Source organism: Manacus candei, unplaced genomic scaffold (assembly GCF_025592945.1).
Source record: "Manacus candei isolate 608988 ecotype Guabito, Panama unplaced genomic scaffold, ASM2559294v1 h1tg000023l, whole genome shotgun sequence".
Classification (NCBI taxonomy): domain Eukaryota; kingdom Metazoa; phylum Chordata; class Aves; order Passeriformes; family Pipridae; genus Manacus; species Manacus candei.
Genome location: NW_026138071.1, coordinates 18,299,908 through 18,320,869, shown reverse-complemented (window position 1 = coordinate 18,320,869; position 20,962 = coordinate 18,299,908). Strand labels below are relative to the sequence as shown.

The following is a 20,962-nucleotide window of genomic DNA, read 5'->3' as shown; positions in this document are numbered from 1 at the left end:
CTCTTTTATTCTTTTTTGTTCTGCCCTTTTTCTACAACGCATTCCCCTCCTTCCTCCTGCTTCCTGTTTCCCAGACAGGTCCCCACCTCTTCCTCCCCACAGCCAAAAATAATACAAAAGGGAACATACAAAAGGTTTTTTGAGCCCTGACATGTGATAATGAATGGGCGTCATGTACAGGGTAAATACAGTAGTCCCAGCACAAAAATGTTGATCACACAAAGTCAATTTGAGGAATTGCACATTGTTGGGTTAGGAATTCAGTGTTATGCATCCTCTTGTTTAATATATTTTTAGGTCAGAGCAGACGAGATGACTCACAAGCCAGGACTCTTGCGAAACATACCGTATATTGAGTGTATCGATCACATCTCCAGGTTTGATTTCATAAGCTAATTGTGATGAATTGTGCTTATGAATATGCTGTTGCCTGAGAGTGCACAAACACAATTGGTGTATACATTTGTGTCAGCTGTTGAGTAGGAAATGTTAAGCTATCTCTGGTTGTTAAAACATCTCTAAAGAGTACATTTTTTCATTCATGAACCTAACCAGAGTAATTACAAGGAATCCAATTCTGCTGTGTAACCCCACTGCAATACTTTCTAAGGATGAATCTTAATTGAGGATTGAGACCTAAAATATTGCTCTACTTTGTACATTCCACAGCCGTCAGCATTTGCTCTTGCATATCCATTTCCTGTGAGAAGTTTACCACACTCTGGGGCATGCTTTGAACCTGATCCTTTGATTTCAGTGGGAGCTAGGGCTGACAATTCAAGGAGCTAATTGTGCCTTTTTACTGTTTATAATGCTAAATTAAAGCTGCCTCCGAACTGGACAACAACAGGTTAAATACATGCTTGATGAAGTTTGGAGAAAAGTTTGTAGTGAGGGCCACTAGCCAGCTCACTCAAAGCCACCCAAGGTAGTTATATAAATAAATGCTCTCTTCAGAAACATTTTGAAACACTCTTACTTTATATATAATTTTTCAAGTGATCATTGTATGGCTACTTGTTGTAGCATGGCAGCATGGCAGCATGCAGGGCATGTGATGGTGTACTCGCACACATGGCTTTTATCATATTTTGATACTAGCACAATGAACTGCCTGCACTTTTGAATTCATGATTTGGCTATCCTTAATCCTTTGCTGACATTGATGCTATTTTTTGTTGTTGTGACTGGTTGCAGATATTTTTCCTATCTTTATTAAACAGTCAAAAAAATAACAAAAGCCCTCCAAAGCCCTGGTTCAGTGTTTGCAGATTTCTTTCATCCTTTTTTTTCTTTTTTTATCTAGATGCCTATCAAATTCAGCCACGCTTAGCTGCAGTCCTTTGTTCAGTATCTCATAACCAGTGCACTGAAGGTCTGTATGCTTAGGGCCCAAATACCACAGATTTTTAGTGAACAAATTCAGTTTGTTCATTTAGAAGAATATTGGTTAGATAAAGATATATTTTATTATCACTAAGTTTGTAACAAATCTTGAGTTTGACTCCTTGGTTAGAATTATGGGTTCAGACTTTTTTTCTGTTTGAGACATTTGTTTTACCACCCATTTCTGCTGATGAAAATTGCTAATTTATGGTAAAAGGGATTTTGACGCTTTGAGCTTTAGAGTGTGATCAAAGTCTTTGATAATTCTGTTTACATCATGCTCAGAGCAACAGAAAAATGAATTGTGTTCATGTGAAGGTAGTGATTCTGTCCTTTAAATCCACAGAACTTTTTACTTTAAAATCTGTCTTTGCTGAATGCAGTTGAGGCTTCTGATTTCACAATTTCTTATGCTCTGGAGAAGTATAAGAGAAGTGGAAAACATCCAGGGAGAAAACCATCTGGGTCATGGTAGGAGAGTTTATTAAGAGTGCTGTTGTGCATGAATAACAGTGAATGGACTGGTTTGGCTAAATACATTTCCTTAACAGTTCATTCTTTGGGCTGAGACCAAGAGGGAAAATGGGTACAGGCCATTATTGTATTGAAGAAATTAGCAAACAGAGACTTGAGTCCTGGGTAGCATAGTCAAGAATTAATAGTCTTGTCCATTGCAGACTCTGGTGGCCGGTGTGACCATTGAGCCGGTGTTAAAGAGGACTGGCCTGATAGCTCAGGCATATGATGAAGTTACCACAGGAAGACAAATCTTTGCATATCATATGGTCTTTGCTGATGATGCCTGTGCCTGCTTTTTACTTTTGGCAAAGCCTGTTAGTTGACCATCCAGTTAACTTGATTTGCTTCATATATACAAGGAATTAGAAACACGCATGCAAACATTTACAACAAGGTAGCTGTCACTAAGTGTCTTATTACTATACCTGAAAAATGGTTTTAGCTCTGTCTTTCTTTTTTTTTTCCAGTGAACTATAAAACATGTAGGCAAGATGTGCTGGCACATGACTAGTTTTGTTTTAAAACCTTTGCAATAGAGATTATTTGCTATTGACTGAAGCTTTTTCTTACTATTTATTCATTTCAGGCTGTGGTTTTCCATTTTTCCCAAGTGTATTTTGTAAAACTACTTATTTTAATACTAAAATTTTGTTTATTTTATGCTGTCCCAAATGTTAAGCTTCTGATGTGCTGCAGCTTTTTCGTGACTAGCAACTGCCCAGTAGAGGTTGCCAAGAGGAAAAGCTGGAGGTTTTGGCAGCTGGGTGGGAACAGATGACAGTCTTGGAATAGATGGGCAAGAGTATTGGGTTTTGTCGTTGTTGTTCGGGAAGTAATGAAGGTTTTTGGCAGTGGGAAGAAGATGCATCTTTCAAATCTTGTTTTAGGGTCAAGGAAAAAAATAGTATGGCATTTCAGGGAAGGCAGGTAATTTCCGAATCTATTATGCCTCTTAACTTCAGGGCTGCCCCACAACATCCAGTTCAGTTTCTGCCTCTGGTGTCAGCAACACAAGTGCCACTGTAGCTCAAAGCTTTTGCTGTTTTTCTGCAGAAAGAAACACTGACACCGAGCACTGGACCTGTTTGCTCTGAGCTTGAGTGAACTATGGTAGCACTACCCTTAGTATTATTGTTTTGAATTGTCCTCAGGTTGAGGATGCTTTCTCTTACTTTTCAGTCTTGAGACTTTCACAGTTATTTAAAGTTAGATATGAAGCCCCTTTTTTACCTGCCAGTGGAAAGCAATGGGGTCGTGATGGAGGTTGAAATTTGACCTTCACTATTGCATGTATAATTCTGCTTTGCTTGTGTAAATTACAAAGAGAATCCTTCCAAGTACTGTAAACAGAGCTGGTAGATCAGACCTGCTTGTCAACCACATTAGACATTTTCATTCTCTGTCACAACCTGATCTAAGTATCCAACCTCTTAATTAGGTGTTGGATAACTTCCAAGTCCAGTGCTTGATGTCCAATTATATCTGCAGTAAAATGGCACTTAGAAGGAACTAGCACTTCCAGATAAGAACTTCTCATGATCTACTAGAAAAATTCAGAATCAAGATGTTATAAAATACTTGAGCATCAATAAAACAGAGGAACTCAGTGAACCTGCTAATAAGGTGTCTTTCCTGACTTTCTGTCCTCAAATTATTATAAATGTTTGTGCTTTCTTTTACCCTTGGCAGAACTTTACTGTTGCCATATTGTCCTGTCTTAACTGTGCAAAATGCCCAGGAGTTTGAGTTAAAGACTTCACAGCATAGGCAGGTGCTTCTGAAGTGACCTGTGATTTTTCAAAAACCTATATGTATGGGTCAAAGTCCAATGCACAACATGGCTGTCAACCAAGGCTAGTTCTTTGGAGTTCATTGGAGCAAGTTTAGATTTATACCCTGGGAACTGTGAGTTTATCTTGGGTCATCAGTTGGAATTAGGTTTTCCAGAGCTGTCTGGACCTGAACCCAAATGCCAGACTTGTGTCCCTGCAAAGGCTCCTGGCCTACAGCCATGTCTTTACCCCATCGCTCTCCAAAGGGGAGACAGAGGCATTGGGTACCTTATAATGCCTTGAGGTTTGGCACATTGATGATGGTGGTTGTCCCAGCTAGATCCTTCCTCCTGACTCTGCTCTGGGGGAGAGTCAAACATGAACATCATGAGTGGTGACTCCAGCTCCTTCATATCTCGGTTTTGAATGTTCTGGGTTGTGCTTTAACCTGGACAGCTGACAGACTCCCTAAAACTTAGGCTCTCTGAGCCAAACTGAGTATTTTCAAGTCTGGGAGGAATTGCTAAGTCTGGGATTTGTCATGTTATTGTTGCAGTTAGTAGTGAAACTTGATTTCTGCTGGCTTCAGAATTAGGTAGCTGCTAAGCTGTGCTGAAAATGGTACATGCGTATCACATCTCTGCTATCAGAGGTACACACGGGCGGGGTTTCTCTTGTGTTGTATTTCCTAGTGGCAGGTGTATTTGGTAAATAATCTTTACTTTCAGTATATGAACTTTAGATGGGCTCTAGGGGTAAGAATGAAGCTAGATTAGAGGTCATACCTTTCTGAATTGAGTCTGAATTGAGGTCATACCTTAGTGGACACTGAGTTTTCCTGGATCAGTGCTACTACAAACTCTGAAAGGACTAGCAAGAAGTAGGTCCTTACCAGGCATAGGACAGCACTACTGTAGCTGTAGCTGTCTTGTACTGTCTGAAGGATCTGGTACTGCACATGGAAGTGTCATGGTGTGCAGCTTACATGTATTCTGCTGCTATATGTGCCCCAGAGAACTGGGATGATATTATGATATGGGGAGAGAAGAGCTGTTCAGAGCTACACATAGAAAACACAGGTGATGGAAATGTTCCTTTGCTGGGGAAATGAGCCTTTTTTCAATTGTATCCAAAATTGAAAAATCAGACTGAGGCCTTGACAACATTGTCCACTGCCAGACTGCCATCCTTTTCTGTCTGGCTTTCTGCAAGTGTGTGGGGTCTCGCAAAGTCACATCCTATGATTTGTCAGCCATGAATCATCATTTCTTTTAACTGGTTAAATTGAGGAGCAAGGTGCAAGGAGAATGACCCTCATTAATCAGGGCAGATGGGTTGAAGTAGTGGGTCACTTTTTATCCCGAGCCTGTGAAACTGGCTTGACAGCAAACAGCAGTCTTACTGATCTTCTTTTTGTGTTCCTGAAGGGAACCATCTTCTTTTTCCCATTGCAATTCTTAAAGTCTTTACTGCTGTAAATCCTACAGGCACTGGGTAAGAAATTTTAATACCCACCAAGTTGCCTGCAACGTAGCAACCAAAGGATCATCAGGCTTAATGTCATGTGTGTTACACAAAGCTCCCTCTCTCTTGCATGAATGGTTAAGGAGAAGCTGGACATCCAAGCAGCACTATGACAAGAGCATCTCACTGCTATCTTTGATATTCTTGAACCATTTTCCTACCAGACTTGTAGTGGAAGTAGGAGATCTACAGGGGTTCACCATCATTTGAATTCAACTGTTTGGGTTCATATCTCTGTGGGTAGTGGTCAATATCCTGCTGCCTCCACAAAAAAAATATTGATAGTTTCTGATGCACTTACTGGCAAATGGCTTTGTGGAAATGGAGAGCTCTCCTGCCTCTTGTGATGGTCCACCAGGCTGGAGTGGGGAACCTTGGTGGTCTCAGCCTGACTGGTTTCTCCAGTTCAGAGCTCAAGGCAAGGGGTGGGCTTAGTTGACCTAAAAACTGTCATACCAGGGCAGGAATGAAGAAAGCAGGCTGGTTTCTAAACCCTTCCCCACCACTCCCTGGGTGATTTGGACCGCAAGGAGAGAAGGTCGCATAAGGTACTTGGCAGAAGCTGGGAAGTGCATATGGGGAAAGATGCTTTGTTTCTGTGGGCAATAGCCTGCTCCGGCAAATGCAGCAGCAGGTAGGGCCCTGGCAGGAGGTAAAGGAAGGGCTGTGGCTGTAGCCCCTCGCCAGGCTTTGTCTGCCATGCAGATTAGGTGCAGGGCTTTTCTGGCTCAGTGTTGCTAGGCTCTTCCCCGCTATTGACTTGGTGAAGAGGCTGAGGGGGCTGGGAGGGAGGGACCTCATTATATTGTTTCTTGGAGTTGTTTTTCTCCCCCCTCTATGGGGAGATGGGCTTGATCCACTGGTTTTGGATTTCAGAGGCAGAAGGCAAGACATGACCAGCTGGTGTCTTGAAATGGCACAGGTGCAGTGGCTGCGGGAGGGGGGAGCCAGGAATAATTACAGGTTTCTGAAGCATCAGGCTTTGCCTGAAAAGGGCTCATCGAGAAACTGCTCTTTATGGAAAATTAATGGTGAAGCTGGAAAAAACTGTCAGACCCACTATTGTTGTCATGGGGTAGTGATGCCTTAAAGGAGCAGCACCTCCTGCTTGCCTCCCCTCCACGGGCAGCCCAGAGCTGGCATGCAGCTTTCTGATCCCACAGCAATTGAAATTTCATGTCACTGTCATCAGATTTAATGGCCTTGAGTCCTTCTCTCTCATCCCCCCTGCTGCCCCCCTTTCCACCCCTAATTTGTGATTATGCTTGCTCTTTCCTCTGGAAGCCTTTTATTTATTAGGCCCTAAACCTGTTTCTGCCCCACTAGATGAAGGCTAAGTGGACCAGAAAGCCCAAATTACATGATGTGGTGAACTGAAAAGCATTGCCTCTTCTGGTGATGGGGTTTATTCCTGAAAGACTGTGGGGCGTGTTGGAAAGCTTCTCCCAAAACCCATTAGGACTTATCTGGGGAGAGACCAGATTTCTAGCTGAAGTTGTTTCTTATGGTCCCAGAAATACACCTTATAAAGAAAATGGAAAGTTTGCTAAAGGCAAGTACAATTGATAAATGTCCCACCCCCAGGACTGTGCAGTCTCATACCTCTGAAAATAACCTACGTGATGAAGTATGGCATCTCGCTTGCATATATTGCTGTTCTGTTGCTTTTTGTCCAAGTCCATCTCTACAGCTCAGATCTATAATCAACTATTGTTTTAAGAGGAAACAACAGATAAAAATAGCGTGGCAGATTTCACTGAGAACTCTGAAAGTCATCCCACCACACTGTATCTGCAACCAGCAGTGCTGCTTCATAGGAGCTTTGAAAGTAATAAACCTGAATTACCTGGTAGCTCCTAGAGAGCTGAGTGGGGCCTCTTTACACTCCTGTTGATGGGACCTTTGTACGCAGAAGGCAGAAGTCTCTGTCTCTTCTAGTCATACAAAGCTTTTATTTCTTGATCAGATGATGGACTCTCCAGATTGAGATATAGTTGGGTCACCAGCTCGCATAGACTCAAAATTTTTGCCAAAAATCCCTTTCTTAATATCTCTAGAAGTGTTCTCTGAGGAGTAGTTTTCAGAGGTTTCTAAAAAGTATTAGTTAGATACAAGTCCTGTGAAATCACAGTGGTGGTATTAACCAGCTATTCTTTCAGGCAGTGAGAAATGAAAAACAGTGCTAATAAACTCCATTAAAAGCTCATGAAACTAGAGCAGATGGTTTTCTATAAACAATAAAAGTTTATACTGTTGGCTATGAAGAACATTGGACAGTGTGATGGTGCCTGGAGGCTTTATTTGGGCAAGCTCAGGGCACCTCATAATAGGGCACATTCACGTAGAAGGCTCCCCCCATGCTTGTACTGGTGATCACTGCTGTGGAGATGCAGAAACACGTTTTATGTGGCAGCTTCTTTGATTGCAACTTCACTTACTTTTTAATAAGGTATGCGTGTGTGTTTGTGTGCAAGTCCGGTGTCCTGTACACAGGAAGCCCCATTTGACCAAATGTGCCAAAAATCCCTCTAAAACTGACAGTAGCCCATTTTTTTCTGTCTCCTTTCCTTCTCTCGGCCCTTTAAACAAACTGTGGTGTCACTGGAAGTTTTTCTCTGTCTTCTATCTTAAAATGCTACACTTCAGAATTGTCCTGTTTTAGGAACAGATTGGGCCCCAGCCAGCTACGCTGAGTTAAATTTGGAGTGAAAGTTAATGTTTGTGAAGGAAGAGAAAGCAGTTATTTGGAGAAGTGACTTTTTGTTTGCATGTGGCCAGGCAATGGGTCCATTAGGATTGTTTCATATGGAAGTGACTGTTGAACAGATTACACTTAAAATTGGGAAAGCCCTGGTACCCATGAACAATGTATAGACTTCAATGAAAAGTGGGTGCTTTCTGGTTGTCATATCTTCACTTTTGTTATAATACCTGCTACCATACATGGGTATTGCCAGACTCATCTTGCAGCAGCATCAAACAAGTGCCAAATCTTCATGTCTCCCAGCGTGTAACCATCTCACGAGAAGGAGTTGGTGTGCATGAGAGATGTCTTTGAATGGCACTGGGCCTTGTTGTTCTCCTGCCCTAGGTGAGAGCTATGCTGTAATCTCTGTCTAACAGTGGTTTCTCTCCCTTCTGCAGACATGCCTGGAGTTAGAGCGATACCTTCAGACCGAACCGCGCAAGATCTCTGAGACCTTTGGTGAGGATTTGGACTGCTTCCTTCATGCCTCCTCAGCCCCAGATGCAGAGGACAATATCCAACAGCTGGACCCCATCCTTTTACCAGTGGAGACGAGTACATGTGACAAAAGCGCCAACATGGACATTATCCTCTCACGTGACAAACTGCTGTCTGAGACGTGCCTCAGCTCGCAGTCCACCAGCTCTTCCACAGAAGGCTACACAGCCGTCAACCAGGCCCAACTCAATGCAGTAACCTCATTAACTCCTCCTTCCTCGCCAGAGCTCAGCCGCCACCTTGTAAAAACCTCACAGACTCTCTCAGCGGTGGATGGCACAGTGACATTGAAATTGGTGGCCAAGAAAACTTCACTCAGCTCTGTAAAAGTGGGTGTAGCAACAGCGACTGCGGGGACGATAAAAAGCGGGCAAAGTGACAGTGAACAAGGAGTTATGGGGACAGAAGCATCTCCAGAAAACAAGAAGAGGGTTCATCGCTGTCAGTTTAATGGGTGCCGGAAAGTTTATACAAAGAGCTCCCACTTAAAGGCTCACCAGAGGACTCATACAGGTACTTATGTAGGATGCTTCTCTCATCTTGTCCTCCTGCCACGTAACCGTAACCATCTCCTTTTATTCTCATTTAAAAAAGAAAAAAAATCTAATGAATGTCCAGGTTCCTGTCTACGAAACAGGGCAGTGGAAAAATATGGGAGGCCAGCAAATGTACCCATTATTCAATAGAACAGAGGAGTTCACCACCTACCATTAACCTGTTGGGGTTTCATATGTCTTTTGGGGCTTGATGCAGAGTAATTTTAGGCTACCTAAGGGATGTAGATATATCATTCACGTTAAAACAGTGTGCATTCCACTTTGGGTTTTTGGCACTCACTTCTCCAAGACAACTTTAAAAATGTTAATTTTAGTCAAGTGTTACTTGCTTCAAATAGAAAATAGCGTGGGTAGGTTCTAGTTGCCTTTTGTATGGGGGAAAGAGAAAAATGTGTTTCGGATCTTGGTTTAGGAATAATGTGCATGAGACAGCGTGTGTGTAGATGCAGACATGTAGGCACGCAGATGCACATACCCTTCAGATACTCATGATCTTGGACTTCTCTGGTGCTAAAATATAGTGAGAACAAGTAAAAGAGTGACATGGAGTTTGAATGAAATAGTGTAGGTAGAGAGGGAATAGGATGTATGGATAGATGTGAGGCTGTTATTTTGGATAGCATTTACAAATGTTGTATATGAACTTTACTGTGTAAGCTGGTTGAAGCACACTGAATTGGCTTAGGTTTGATAGTTCAAATTCCCCACTCTCCTCTCGTTTCTTCATACTCTCCGGTAGCTTTTCGGCTGGTGTTCATAGGCATTAACAGCTATGCAGTTCACACATGTTGCTGCTTTGTTCTAAGCTTCACACGTGATGAGAGATGATAAATTCCCATTAGCACTGTCTTATCATGTGATTATTCTTGTTTCCAGAGGGATTGCTGTAATCAGTTTTCTCAATTTTACTGTAAAATGTGTGGTCTTTTACGATAACTGCACATTTAATTCACAATCTTATCATGCAGGCAGATTCCTAGAAGCAAGGTTGTTCTTGCAAGGTAGAAAATAACGCGTTGGGCCAATGCAGTAAATCAGACAAATATGTGGGTTGTTAAGAGAGCTGCATTCATCAAATACTAGGCAGCCCTGTAAAAGTTACATGGTCTGAAGTATAAATCATACTAAGACATAAAAGGCATTGGTTTTGATCTTTTATATGGACTTTCTAGTGCTTTTACTGGTGATAGCCACCTTGCCAGGAGTGACCTCACCTCTGATCCAGTGATTTGAAAGCCAGTGAAAGTAATGCAATCATTTTAAAATCTGCATCAACATGGTCAGAAGGTTGGTTCCTTGTAGCACCAGTGCTGCTGTGAGGCTGGACCCCTACGGAGTTGTCTGGTGGGATGTCCCAGCCAAAGCCTTCCAGCAGACAACATAGCTTCCATGAAGGCACAAATGAAGAGTATGAGAGCAGTTAACCCAGTGGTCTTGTTCCTTCAGATGTAACCCCCATGTTCCCCCTTGAGCTGAAAGTGATGAGTCTTACATAGCTTTTCCTGAAGTTAGTCAGGGATGTGACACAATAGCCCGGAAAGGGTGAACTTGTGGAGTTTTTCTGTTTTTGTCACCCAGTAGGTGGGGATATGGGTAATGGATTCCTGGAGGGCACTTGCAAAAACTATTAATCTTTTGACACCTTTACCCTTTGGTGTCAAAACCTTGTAAGATTTTGCATGCTTTTGAACCCAGCTTTAGGTCTGCTTGAATTTAGTATCTGAGGTCAAAACCTTTTCCCCTCTAACATCAGCACGTGAAATCTCATGTTTTACAATTCAGCCATGAGAAACATTTCTCACTGGCCCTGTGATGCTTCTGTTGAGTAGCCTTAGACCATGATGTGTTGAGTCTGCCCATCCACAGCAGCACTCAACATGGTGAGAAAGGCAAGTCCACCTTTGCTGGCAGATGGGGAAGATGTTTATCAGATGATGGGATTGCAGCTGCCCAGGTGTGGTGCCCACAGCTCCCACTCCCAGCACCTTACCTAGAGGATTCAGCTACCTTTCTCATTTTGCCAGTTAAACCATCAGTGGTTTAACCAGCCCCTAAACCATTTAGTACTTCATGGGAGTGCTTCTGTTTCCATTTACTGTGTCCTAAGCAGATGGCATAGGTTGTCAGGAAAGTGGAAAGCAGGAAGGCAAAAGATAAGAGGGAATACAAACCTGAATGAGGAGCTCTCCTGTCTTAGGAGCCGTATAACCACCTTGCCCCTGCCCATATCCTAGCTGTGCACAGCTGTCTAGAAAGCATGGTTTCCCTTTTTGATGAGGGCTGAATGCAGCCTTGTTGTTAAAACACATCTTCGATGGAGAACCTGGGAGCAGGTAGGAACCTGTCTCTCATTTTTGTCTGTGGAAAGCAGGTTGTCTAAATATCTTTGAACATTTACATCTGGGGCATAACTGGAGTGAACTGGGGGGAGGGAGGTGATGGGCTTATCTAACCAGCTTATTTGAGTCCAAAGCACAAAGTCATTCAGACCCCTTCGTACTGCTTAGGTGCTCTGTTCCCTTAAAAAACACTGACCATTGGATGCCTTAATTCAGACCTGGTACAGTCCAGACATTAAATCTGTTCACACTAACCTCTTTAGGCTCCCCACAGGGAGCTCCTGCCCCTGCAAAGAAAGGGTCAGAGAGAGGAATAGGTGGGGAAATTTGGGACTGAATTATAAATGGCAAGGCTGCCTCCTTTCCCCTGCAACCTTCAGGGCTAGGGACAAGGAGCCCTTTTTTCCATCAGTACTTTGTTTTTTTCATGCCTGAGCTGAGTTTTGTGGTATGGGTTGCGAATGCAACCCAGCACTGCCAATGGCTAGTAGCCACTTGGCTTAGTCAGTGGCTGAGCCAGTGGCTGAAATGATTGCGAGATATTTTCCTTTGGTTTGTTAGTGTGTCATGCGAGAGCAATCTGCCAGTGTGGGCTCTGTGCAAAAGGGTGCGAGTGCCCTGGCAGAAAAAGAGCTCTCAGTGTGGGGTTCAACAGGCAATGAGGCAGATTGGGGCTCATCACCCAACTTGCACGTGCAAAGTCCACTTGCTGAATCAAAGGGATTTACTGCAGTACATGAAAATAAGAAAACCATGGGCTGAGGAGCGGGGGGGTGGGAAGGCAGCGGAAGGAGGTTGCATTCCTTTCGTTCATATGTAAGGCTGACCAGACAGGCGCTGGCTGCTGTTCCTCACTGCTGCGTGATGAGCCAGGCTGGGCTGCAGGCAATAGACTGATAGCAGCTTGCTAGATTGGGAACAATCTTTGCTTAGGGTTTTACTTTGCTGGCAAGCCCAGTCAGACCCACACGTGACACATGGTGCATCTCCCACATTACTCTCCCACATCTCACCTGCAAGAGAATCAGGACAGCACTGTAAGACCCATCAATGGTCGAACTGGTTATGAAACCACCTTCTGGATGACCTTTGGAGAGGGATAAACAATCATCTGTGTGGGAGAGAATTTAATCTGGAAGGGAAAGGGAAAAACATTGTCTGTATGGAAAGGGAAATGAAAATATTTGACTGAACTCAAAGCAAGCTGAGGCATCTAAAGTTAAGGGTGTGTAAAGGAGCTAAGAGCAGCAGTGGGACTGACTGTCAGATTGCAACAAAGAATTCCGTCAGGGAAGAAATAGCAACTGGGCCTGCAAACAGGAGGAAAAGGTGAGCTGTAGGTTTGGATAAACCACACTGCCAGTGTGAGGATGAGGTAAAAACATCTAAAGAAGGACTGTCATGGTAATGCAACCCTAGCACATTCTCTTGCAGGGAGCAGACATCAGAGCAAACAATGGCATTTTGTCTCTTTTGAGAGACAGAAATTTTCATCCTGCCTTCACACATGCATGGAGATGAATTGTCAATGTAATGGAGAGTGGAGAGGGAAGGAATTCGAATGAGCCAAACCCCGTGTATAATCATCAGTACTTCCTAAATTAGAAAACAGGATATTGCTGGAGAGTGTCTGAATGCAAATAAGTCTGAGGGTGAGCTGGCCTGTGACCTATGGAAAGATTAGTCATGGGATGTGGCTGTGTCTCCCACATCAAAGACTGTTGGAGGAGATTTCTATCTCCTAACAAAATCATTCCCATCGACCTTCCTTGAAGTAATGGCCAGGGGAAGGTGTAAGATGGCGCAGATGCTTTCTGGCCAGAGATAAAGCATCACATATAAACTGACCAGGAAATCCTTAAGATTGGGACAATGATAAAAATATTACCCTTACGGGGTTCTGCTAGGGTTTGCATTTTATGAGTATCAGAAGGTTCAGGTTTTTTTTTTTTTTTATTATTTATCCATCTAAAATCAGGCTTTGATACAACCTAAGCTCAAGTCTGAGAAATAGCATTTGGGCACCTCACATCTATATTTAGGTTTCTAAGACCTAAACTGGTGGGAAATACCCACCTAAATGGATGCTACGAGCCTATGTGCAATCTTAGATAGCACTTATTCAAGTGTGGTTTGTTTCACATTGTCAGGACATCTTATTTTAAATTATATAGTTCTTTGATCCAAAGTGCTGGGTGAGAGTAACTGAAACAAACAAATCCACCCTGCAGGAAAACAAATTACTATTTGTTTTGCAAAGAAAAAGATGAGAGAAGCAAGAGATTAGAAAGAGCATTAACCAACAAGAAGGTTTTTGAGATGGGGTTTAAAACAATAGGGAAGAACTTTCTCCAAGTGTTGGAGATAGAAGAGGAAATATCCAGAATTTAGAACTTATTGGAAGAGACAAAATAGAGGAGACTAGGCTGGATGATAGATAAAGAAGATTTATATAAAATAAAGGAATAATAGGAAAAATAAAGACTCTCTGTGTCAGTGATACCACATAAATGGGAAGCTGCATTGCTGCACTGTGTTATGTGGTAGCACCCATGAGCAGAGAGCCAGTGAGGAGAAAGAAAAAACAAATAGCGAAGTACAGCATCAGTTCTGCAGGATGCAAGACTTTGAATAATGACTTAGGGAAAAGCATTTGGGAGAACAGTATAGGTAGCATAGGAGAAATTAAATTCAAAGCCCAAGATTTTTTGTTGTACAGAGACCTATAGCTTTGTGGCGAGTCCACACCTGTGTGCAGGGCTAAAGTCTGCCAAGGGGATGTGGACGGACGTGGAGGATGCTCAAGCTCCCATGACAGCACCTGAAGCAACAGGTGAATTTGCCACTGGAAATGAAAGCAAGGGAATTGAGGGAGGAAGGGTGTATGAGGAGACCTTTCAGGGCTGGATTTTTTTGGGGGGTACAGTTGCTTTTCCCGAATGGAAAGATGTATTTTGTTGTGGTGTTGGATTTTTTAAAGTTTTTTTGTGTAAAAACATAAGAAGTGTTCATCAAAGCTGGTTAAAATGAGGTCAACCTGATTATGAGCTCATTAAAACTTTCTGGTTTTGAAGCCTTTTAGCTGTTTGGCAAGTTTGGAAGGGACTGTTGTGATTTCACTGTGGAAGGTCAGAGCCTCATTTCAATGCAGCAAGAGCTTAGGCTTAGGAAACAATCTTTGAGAACCTCTCAGGCGGTAGGAGGATGGCCCCTGCCAAAAGCAGCCCTTGCCATTTAAGACACCAGTGATGTCCATCCACTGCTTGATTGTCAGTACCTGAGTTCTGCTCAGGTTTCTGACCTCCCGTGTTTCTGCTCCATCATTTGCCAAACCAATAGCACAATACAGTCTTATTGTTTTCATTTGAAACTGTAAATAGGTATTATTTGTTTTTTTTGCTTACCACGTGAGAAGATTTCTGGCTCAGGATAGACCTAGAAAGGGATGTTTGCTATCTGTTCAGCAGCTACAGGAGAGAAAGTGCAGGTGCACCAAGTGTTATGGCAGTCTGCCTTGGTAAAGTGGAGAGGAGCCTTCTCTAGCTTGTAATTTAGTGTTTTCTCTATGCTCATCCATCCACTCCTGAGCCCTCGTGAAGCACCCATCCAGTGGATGAATGATAGACTTCACAGAGAAATATTCAAAGAAAAAACCACCAATTTGTCTTTTGCCAATTTCCCTTTGTGTTGCTGCTGTCCCACACTGGATATGATTGGCAAATTAACAATGAGAAGCTATGATTTTCTTGTCCGTTTGTCCAAAGCACCATCACTTCTGAAGTATTTGAGGTCACACCAGGCATGAATTGGAGATGTGTGCTCAGAAATGCTGTTTTAGGCTAAGGTGGGCATGCTGGATGAGCAGGGCCTAAGCAGACTGGGAGAGCTGAAGTGCTCTAGGCAGGAAAAGCCAAGCACATTACCTCTTGTCTCAAAATCAGGTTTAGCCTAAGCACAGTGTGAGCTTTTGAGTCTCAGTCACATCTGGGCAAGCAGCCAGCAGCCTCGATGGACGTCTCCTAATCCAGAGCCTGTCTTTCACACCCCATGTGGACACAGTCCACATACCTACATACCAGCAGCAGCAACTTGCAAGCAGGAGCAGATGAACTACAAGGCTTCATGGAAGCTAACTTAAATATAGCTAAGGCGCCCACACTTTTGCCAAGGGTGGTGGGGTCCCAAATAAAACCATGGGTACCATGGCATAGGTGGTGCCCAGCGTATAGCACAGACCAACTGCAAGTAGGGAGACCAGCCAGGCCTGCATTAGCATGGCTGAAAAAGTGTACTTAAAGATAGCCAAAGGGAAATTTCTGATGCAAAGAATGCAGAGTGGATTTCATGAATAAAAATTTCTGTCTCTCTTTTGCTGCAGTTTTGGAGAAAGTGTGTGTATTTGTGTCTTCAGAAAACTTCTGTCCTACACCATTCTCAAAAGTCAATTGAATACCACATGGCAAGCAGTGAATGGTAATGTGCAGCACTAGATCAAAATGAAGGAGAGACAAGGATGTCAAATGAGGGCAGTTTCAAAGAATAATGCAGCCATTTCAGAAAGCGGGTAACAAACTACTGCATGGGACCTGCTTTATCCACAGGTCTCTGAGAGTGACCAAAATCTTTGTGTCCCTGTGTTGTCTTGAAACAGTTTCTTTCACCTGGTGTGCAAGAGGCCAGTACATTGACAAAGTTGAGGTATTTGATTTATTTCCACTTCTGTGCACAGAGGGCTGGTGTGTAGTTGGGTGGTTGCAAGCTGTGTTGGGAGCTCACAGCTGGTGTATCTGGATCAGTCCATACTCATTGTCCATGATAGTTATGGCATACAGTGGCAGTGGCATTCAGCAACCAATATCGTACAGTTAAACATTACAGACTGTTATCATCCAAAAATCAAATCCCCTCAAGGTACACATTGCGTTTCCCCCTCCCTCTGCATTACCCACCAAGTGCACCCAGGTCCTTGAGCAAAAACAATCCCACAGGTAGGTTTGCTTGAGGCAGGACTAAGCCAAATTGTCTTCCCGAATAATTTATTCCTCATATGCACCATGGGGACTTTATCCCCATCTGTAGTGCGTGCAGGCTTTAACTGGGCAGGGCCCGCTCAATTGATAAAGCCTTTCAATGTGGTTTTTAACAGTCCATTGTACTGTTCAATTTTCCCAGCAGCTACTGATGCATGATAGGGAATATGATACTGTGCTCTCTGGCCCAGGTGTCTATGAGGCTGTTTTTGAAATGAGTCCCATTGTCCTACTTCATTTCTTTCCGCGGTGCCATGTTGCCACAGCACCTGCTTTTCAAGGGCCAAGATGGTGTTCCGGGCAGTGGCGTGAGGTACAGGATATATCTCCAGCCATCCAGTGGCTGTTTCCACCATTGTCAGCATGTAGTGCTTGCCTTGGCAGGTTTGCAGGAGAGTGATGTATTCAGTCTGCTAGGCCTCCCCATATTTATATTTCAACCACCAACCCCCATACCACAGGGGCTTTATCCACTTGGCCTGCTTGATCGCAGCACGTTTCACAGTTATGGATAACTGGGGAGATAGTGTCCGTGGATAAGTCCACCCCTTGATCACGAGCCCATCAATATTTATCTCTTCCCTGATAACCTTAGGTGTCTTGGGCCTACTAAGCCAGAAATAATTCACCCTTATTTGGCCAGTCCAGATCCAGTTGAGACACTTTAATCTTGGCAGCCCGATCCACCTGTCCGTTGTTGCAATGTTTTTCAGTAGCCTGACTCTTGGGTACATGTGCATGTACGTGATGAACTTTCACAGTCAACTTCTCTGCCCAGGCAGCGATGTCTTGCCACAATTAAGCAACCCAAATGGGGTTACCTCTGCACTGCCAACTGGTCTTTCTCCATCGGTCTAGCCACTCCCACACAACATTCAACAGAAACAAAGGCATTAATATTCCTTGGCTACAAGTTATAGTTCATTAATTAATATTCCGTTGGTTAAATTATTTGCTTCTTTTGCTAATTAGTCTGCATGCTCAGTCTTTTTTGAATTGATGGGTTTCTTGAATCGATGTGCTGTGAGTTGGTGGTCGTGATCTCTCTCTGCTGGAATTACACTTTCCCTAGTTTGATGAGTTGGGATTGTTTTTTCCTCATAATCTGGCCTTATCTTGTTTGTTTTGTCAAGTGTCCTTCGTCTGTAGGTTCAGCAGAGCTCTTTGAGGTGAAGGTGGTAGAAAAGCCTCATGGCCCTGAGGAGCAGGCCGGTTTCGGCCTCCATCCTGTAGAACAGTTTGGATCACCTGGAGGTGCTCTTTTCCCAGCATCTTCAGTCCCTACTGAAGATGAGGACATCCATTCCCTTCCCTGTCCCTGAGGTTTCTTCACATTTCTCCAGATGCAGAAGGCAATACAAGCCATGCTGAGCAGCCCCACAGATTGCTGGGCTGTACAGAGCATCCTGGCCATGTCAGCTGGCAAGGTAGTCCCAAATCTGGCACAGAGGGTAGAGCAGGTCAGAGGCTGCACTCTCTGGGACAACGGGTGATTGCTTCAGTCCCTCAGGAGCGATATCTGTCCTGACCCTGACCCAATCCTGGGGATTACAAAGGGCAATGGTGCTGGAGCATTCAGCAGACATGGTCTTGGTGACAATAGGTGGTTTCTTTGGGCCCTTGGGAACGGTGTCCATCCTGACCCTAACCCAGTCCTGGGGATTGCAAGGGTCGATGCTACTGATCCATTCTTCAACCATGCACTTGACGACAGTGGGTGACAGAGACAGCCTGTAGAGCACCATGGTCAGGAAGACCACCAGGATGAGCCTCATCGTGGTCTCTCCCAAGGATAAAATCTTGACATGCAGCTGCCTTGGCCTGTCACCTTGATCAGAGTTCAGGCAGTGACCACGTGAACTGAGTGGTTTCCCAGTCCATAGGTGCTTGCACATGTTGGCGATGTGACGTCGTGGGCTGCTGTCACACAAGGCTCTGTGGTGTCACAAAGGCATTTTCCGCTCATCTGGCAGGCAGTGAAGGCTGAGGCAGAGCTGGGAGGACCTGCTTGTATGTGTTTGCACTATTGCCACTGTGACATCATGTGCCGCTGTCACACAAGGCCCTGTGGTGTCACAAAGGTGTTTTCTGCCTGGCCGGCAGGCGATGAAGAGTGAAGCTGAGCTGGGACGACGTGGGCAGGTGGATTTTGAAACCTGCTACTCCCACTGCTGTGCCTGCGGGCAGACACCGAGCCCAGCAGCAAAGCGAGACTGTCCCACATGATTTGCGCTGGGAGCTGTGCCTGGACTCCGTCCCAACTGCATTCAGTGCTGTGTCCCAGCTGGGCAGCCATGACACATTTCTGTGCAAAATTCTCTTGAGGGCAAAGTGGCAACACATGTTAAGAGGAAATCCAGAAATTCAAGCATTTTGACAAAAATCTTAACCGTACCTGAGCAGAGGCTTGGACAAACTGACCTGAGAGAGATAACAGATAATTTCTTAACATACCATTACCTTTCACATTTGATCACCTTTCATCAACACTATATCAATTGGATACTGTCTGCCATATAAAATTTCAAAGGGGCTTACTCCCTTCCTAATATGTGTGGTGATTCAGATTCTCACTAAAGCAGTAGGTAATCTACACCTAGCTTTGTGGATTTGTCACCCAGCACCCCTTTCTGCATAGAACTGTAAATAAACACCTCAGCTCTGTGTGTGGATCAACTTCTTGCACACGGGCTGAAAGAACCTGTTTCAGGACAACAACTGCAGAACCAAAATCTTCCCATTGGTTAGCTCTATACATGAGAAGAAGGCTTGGTAAGAATCAAAACCTTTAAAACACTGCAGGCCAGTTTGCAATCCTGGCAGTCCCCATTTGCAGATAGGTGTCCAGATGTGTCTGGCCTTCAAAACTCAGGACTGAAAACTGGGGCTACAAAAACTGAATGCTGAAAAAACATTTGCAGGTATACTGGCTAAGCTAATCATGACAAGTGTGAGCTTCAAGATAAAAGCTGATGGCCAGCTGAATTCTGAAATAAAAGGTGTACTCACTGTATGGCAGTGCACGTTCAGAGACTTAGCGGGGATTTATTCCTTCCTTCTGTACCTCTGGACTCTTACCACACACAGAGAGATCCTAATAGATTAGTTATTATAAACTTTAATTTGTACATAGTCTTGTTGGCCACCTGTATCTTTGCAAAACCTTTCCTTCCTCAGAGTGAAATTTTCCACATTTGGTGTTTTTCCAGTGTGGTGGTTGTTTGTTATTTTAGATATTGGAGGAAAAATATTTGTTTTGTAGGAGAATGTGGTATGTGTGTTGGGGAGAGGCAGGGAGAAAAGAGCTATCTGCAGTGTAACAAGCTTAGCTGAAAACTTGGCCTATATAGTGGAAAACAGTCTTTGAGTAGAAGATTTCTATCTGTGAATATCTGGGTAAAAATTAACTTGAGTGGATTAAGCTATAATCTCATGTAAACTCCCGTATGAGTGATATGTGATAAAATTTTATCATTAATGCTTTGCAAAACCCATGAATCCCAAAGGTGATTCTTTTCCTGGGCTTTGTTTGGCTATGAATGTGAGTTAGCAAATATGTTTCATACAGAAAACCTATTTATTTTTTAAATTTTCTCCCTGACGATGCAGAGTCACCCAGCAATGGAATGTCATAATACATTTGTGTTCTCCTTCAGTTACATTCACCTGGCAGCATGAATGACCTGGGCAGGTTCCAACCTTAGAGCTAAGGATAAATAATCATTTGTGCCTTCCTAACTGGTAAAATTAATTATCTTTACTGAGTGCCTTGTGCTCTTGAGACTAGTGTGCTTCGTTCACCAAGGGTTGCCCAGCAGTGTTGCCAAGACTTTTTTACTGAGCCCTGCTCAGTGTAAAGCAGCAAGGAGCTCCTGCGCTGCCGAGTACAGCCTGCCACCTCGGCCCAAGAACAGGGAGAAAGCACCAGGAAGGATAAGATTTCCTTTAGACATCACATGCCTACCACCATGTAGGTAGCTCTGCCTTGACACCAGGGCAGCCTTCACACGGAGAACTTGTTAGTGTATTCTTCAAGCCCAAGCACATTATTTCCCTTTTGCATCCACCCCCAAATCAAATCCAGTATCTGAATGATTGAAATCTTGGTTCTTTTTCCACTTTTGTTGTTGACAAAACTGGGAAAGAGAAAGGAATTTATATTCTTTTCCTCTTGTGTTTTATTCCTGTGCTGTCTCTGCCAGTCTGCATTGTTTTTTGGTCATCTTTCTCTGATTTTTTAGTGGCAAAAGGGAGAAGATGATAAATGCTTAAAAACATCAACACTGCAATAGTTAGTTTGAATAAGCAAACCTCACATTCTTTAGCAAAAATATGGAGCAAAATCATTTAAAGTGTTAGTATCTGTAAAGGGGGAGTCTGTTCCTCTTTATTTTTTTCATCAGTTCTAGGCCCTATATGTCTCATATTTTTCCTGGCCTATTTGCCTTTATATATAGTCTGGAATTTCTCAGAAACTATTGACCTAAAATGCGGATGTCTTCGATACACTGCTCCAGATGATGTAAATTTGTGCCATGTTCCTTAAAGGGCTGTCTCATTGTCCACCCTCTGAGATACCTTACAAAAAACA

General features: G+C 43.5%; 1 protein-coding gene across 2 annotated transcripts in view; it reads left to right on the top strand.

Annotated features, from left to right (window-relative positions):
- The window catches only part of KLF7 (KLF transcription factor 7), a 67,961-nt gene that overhangs the window by 22,399 nt on the left and 24,600 nt on the right, over positions 1–20,962 (top strand). For both annotated transcript variants that reach the window (XR_007904434.1, XM_051786898.1), the window contains exon 3: positions 8,346–8,958. Coding sequence is in view for 1 of the 2 variants with exons in the window: in XM_051786898.1 (XP_051642858.1) it covers positions 8,346–8,958 (613 nt within the window). In the remaining variant the exon portion in view is untranslated. The remainder of the gene's footprint in view (positions 1–8,345; positions 8,959–20,962) is intronic.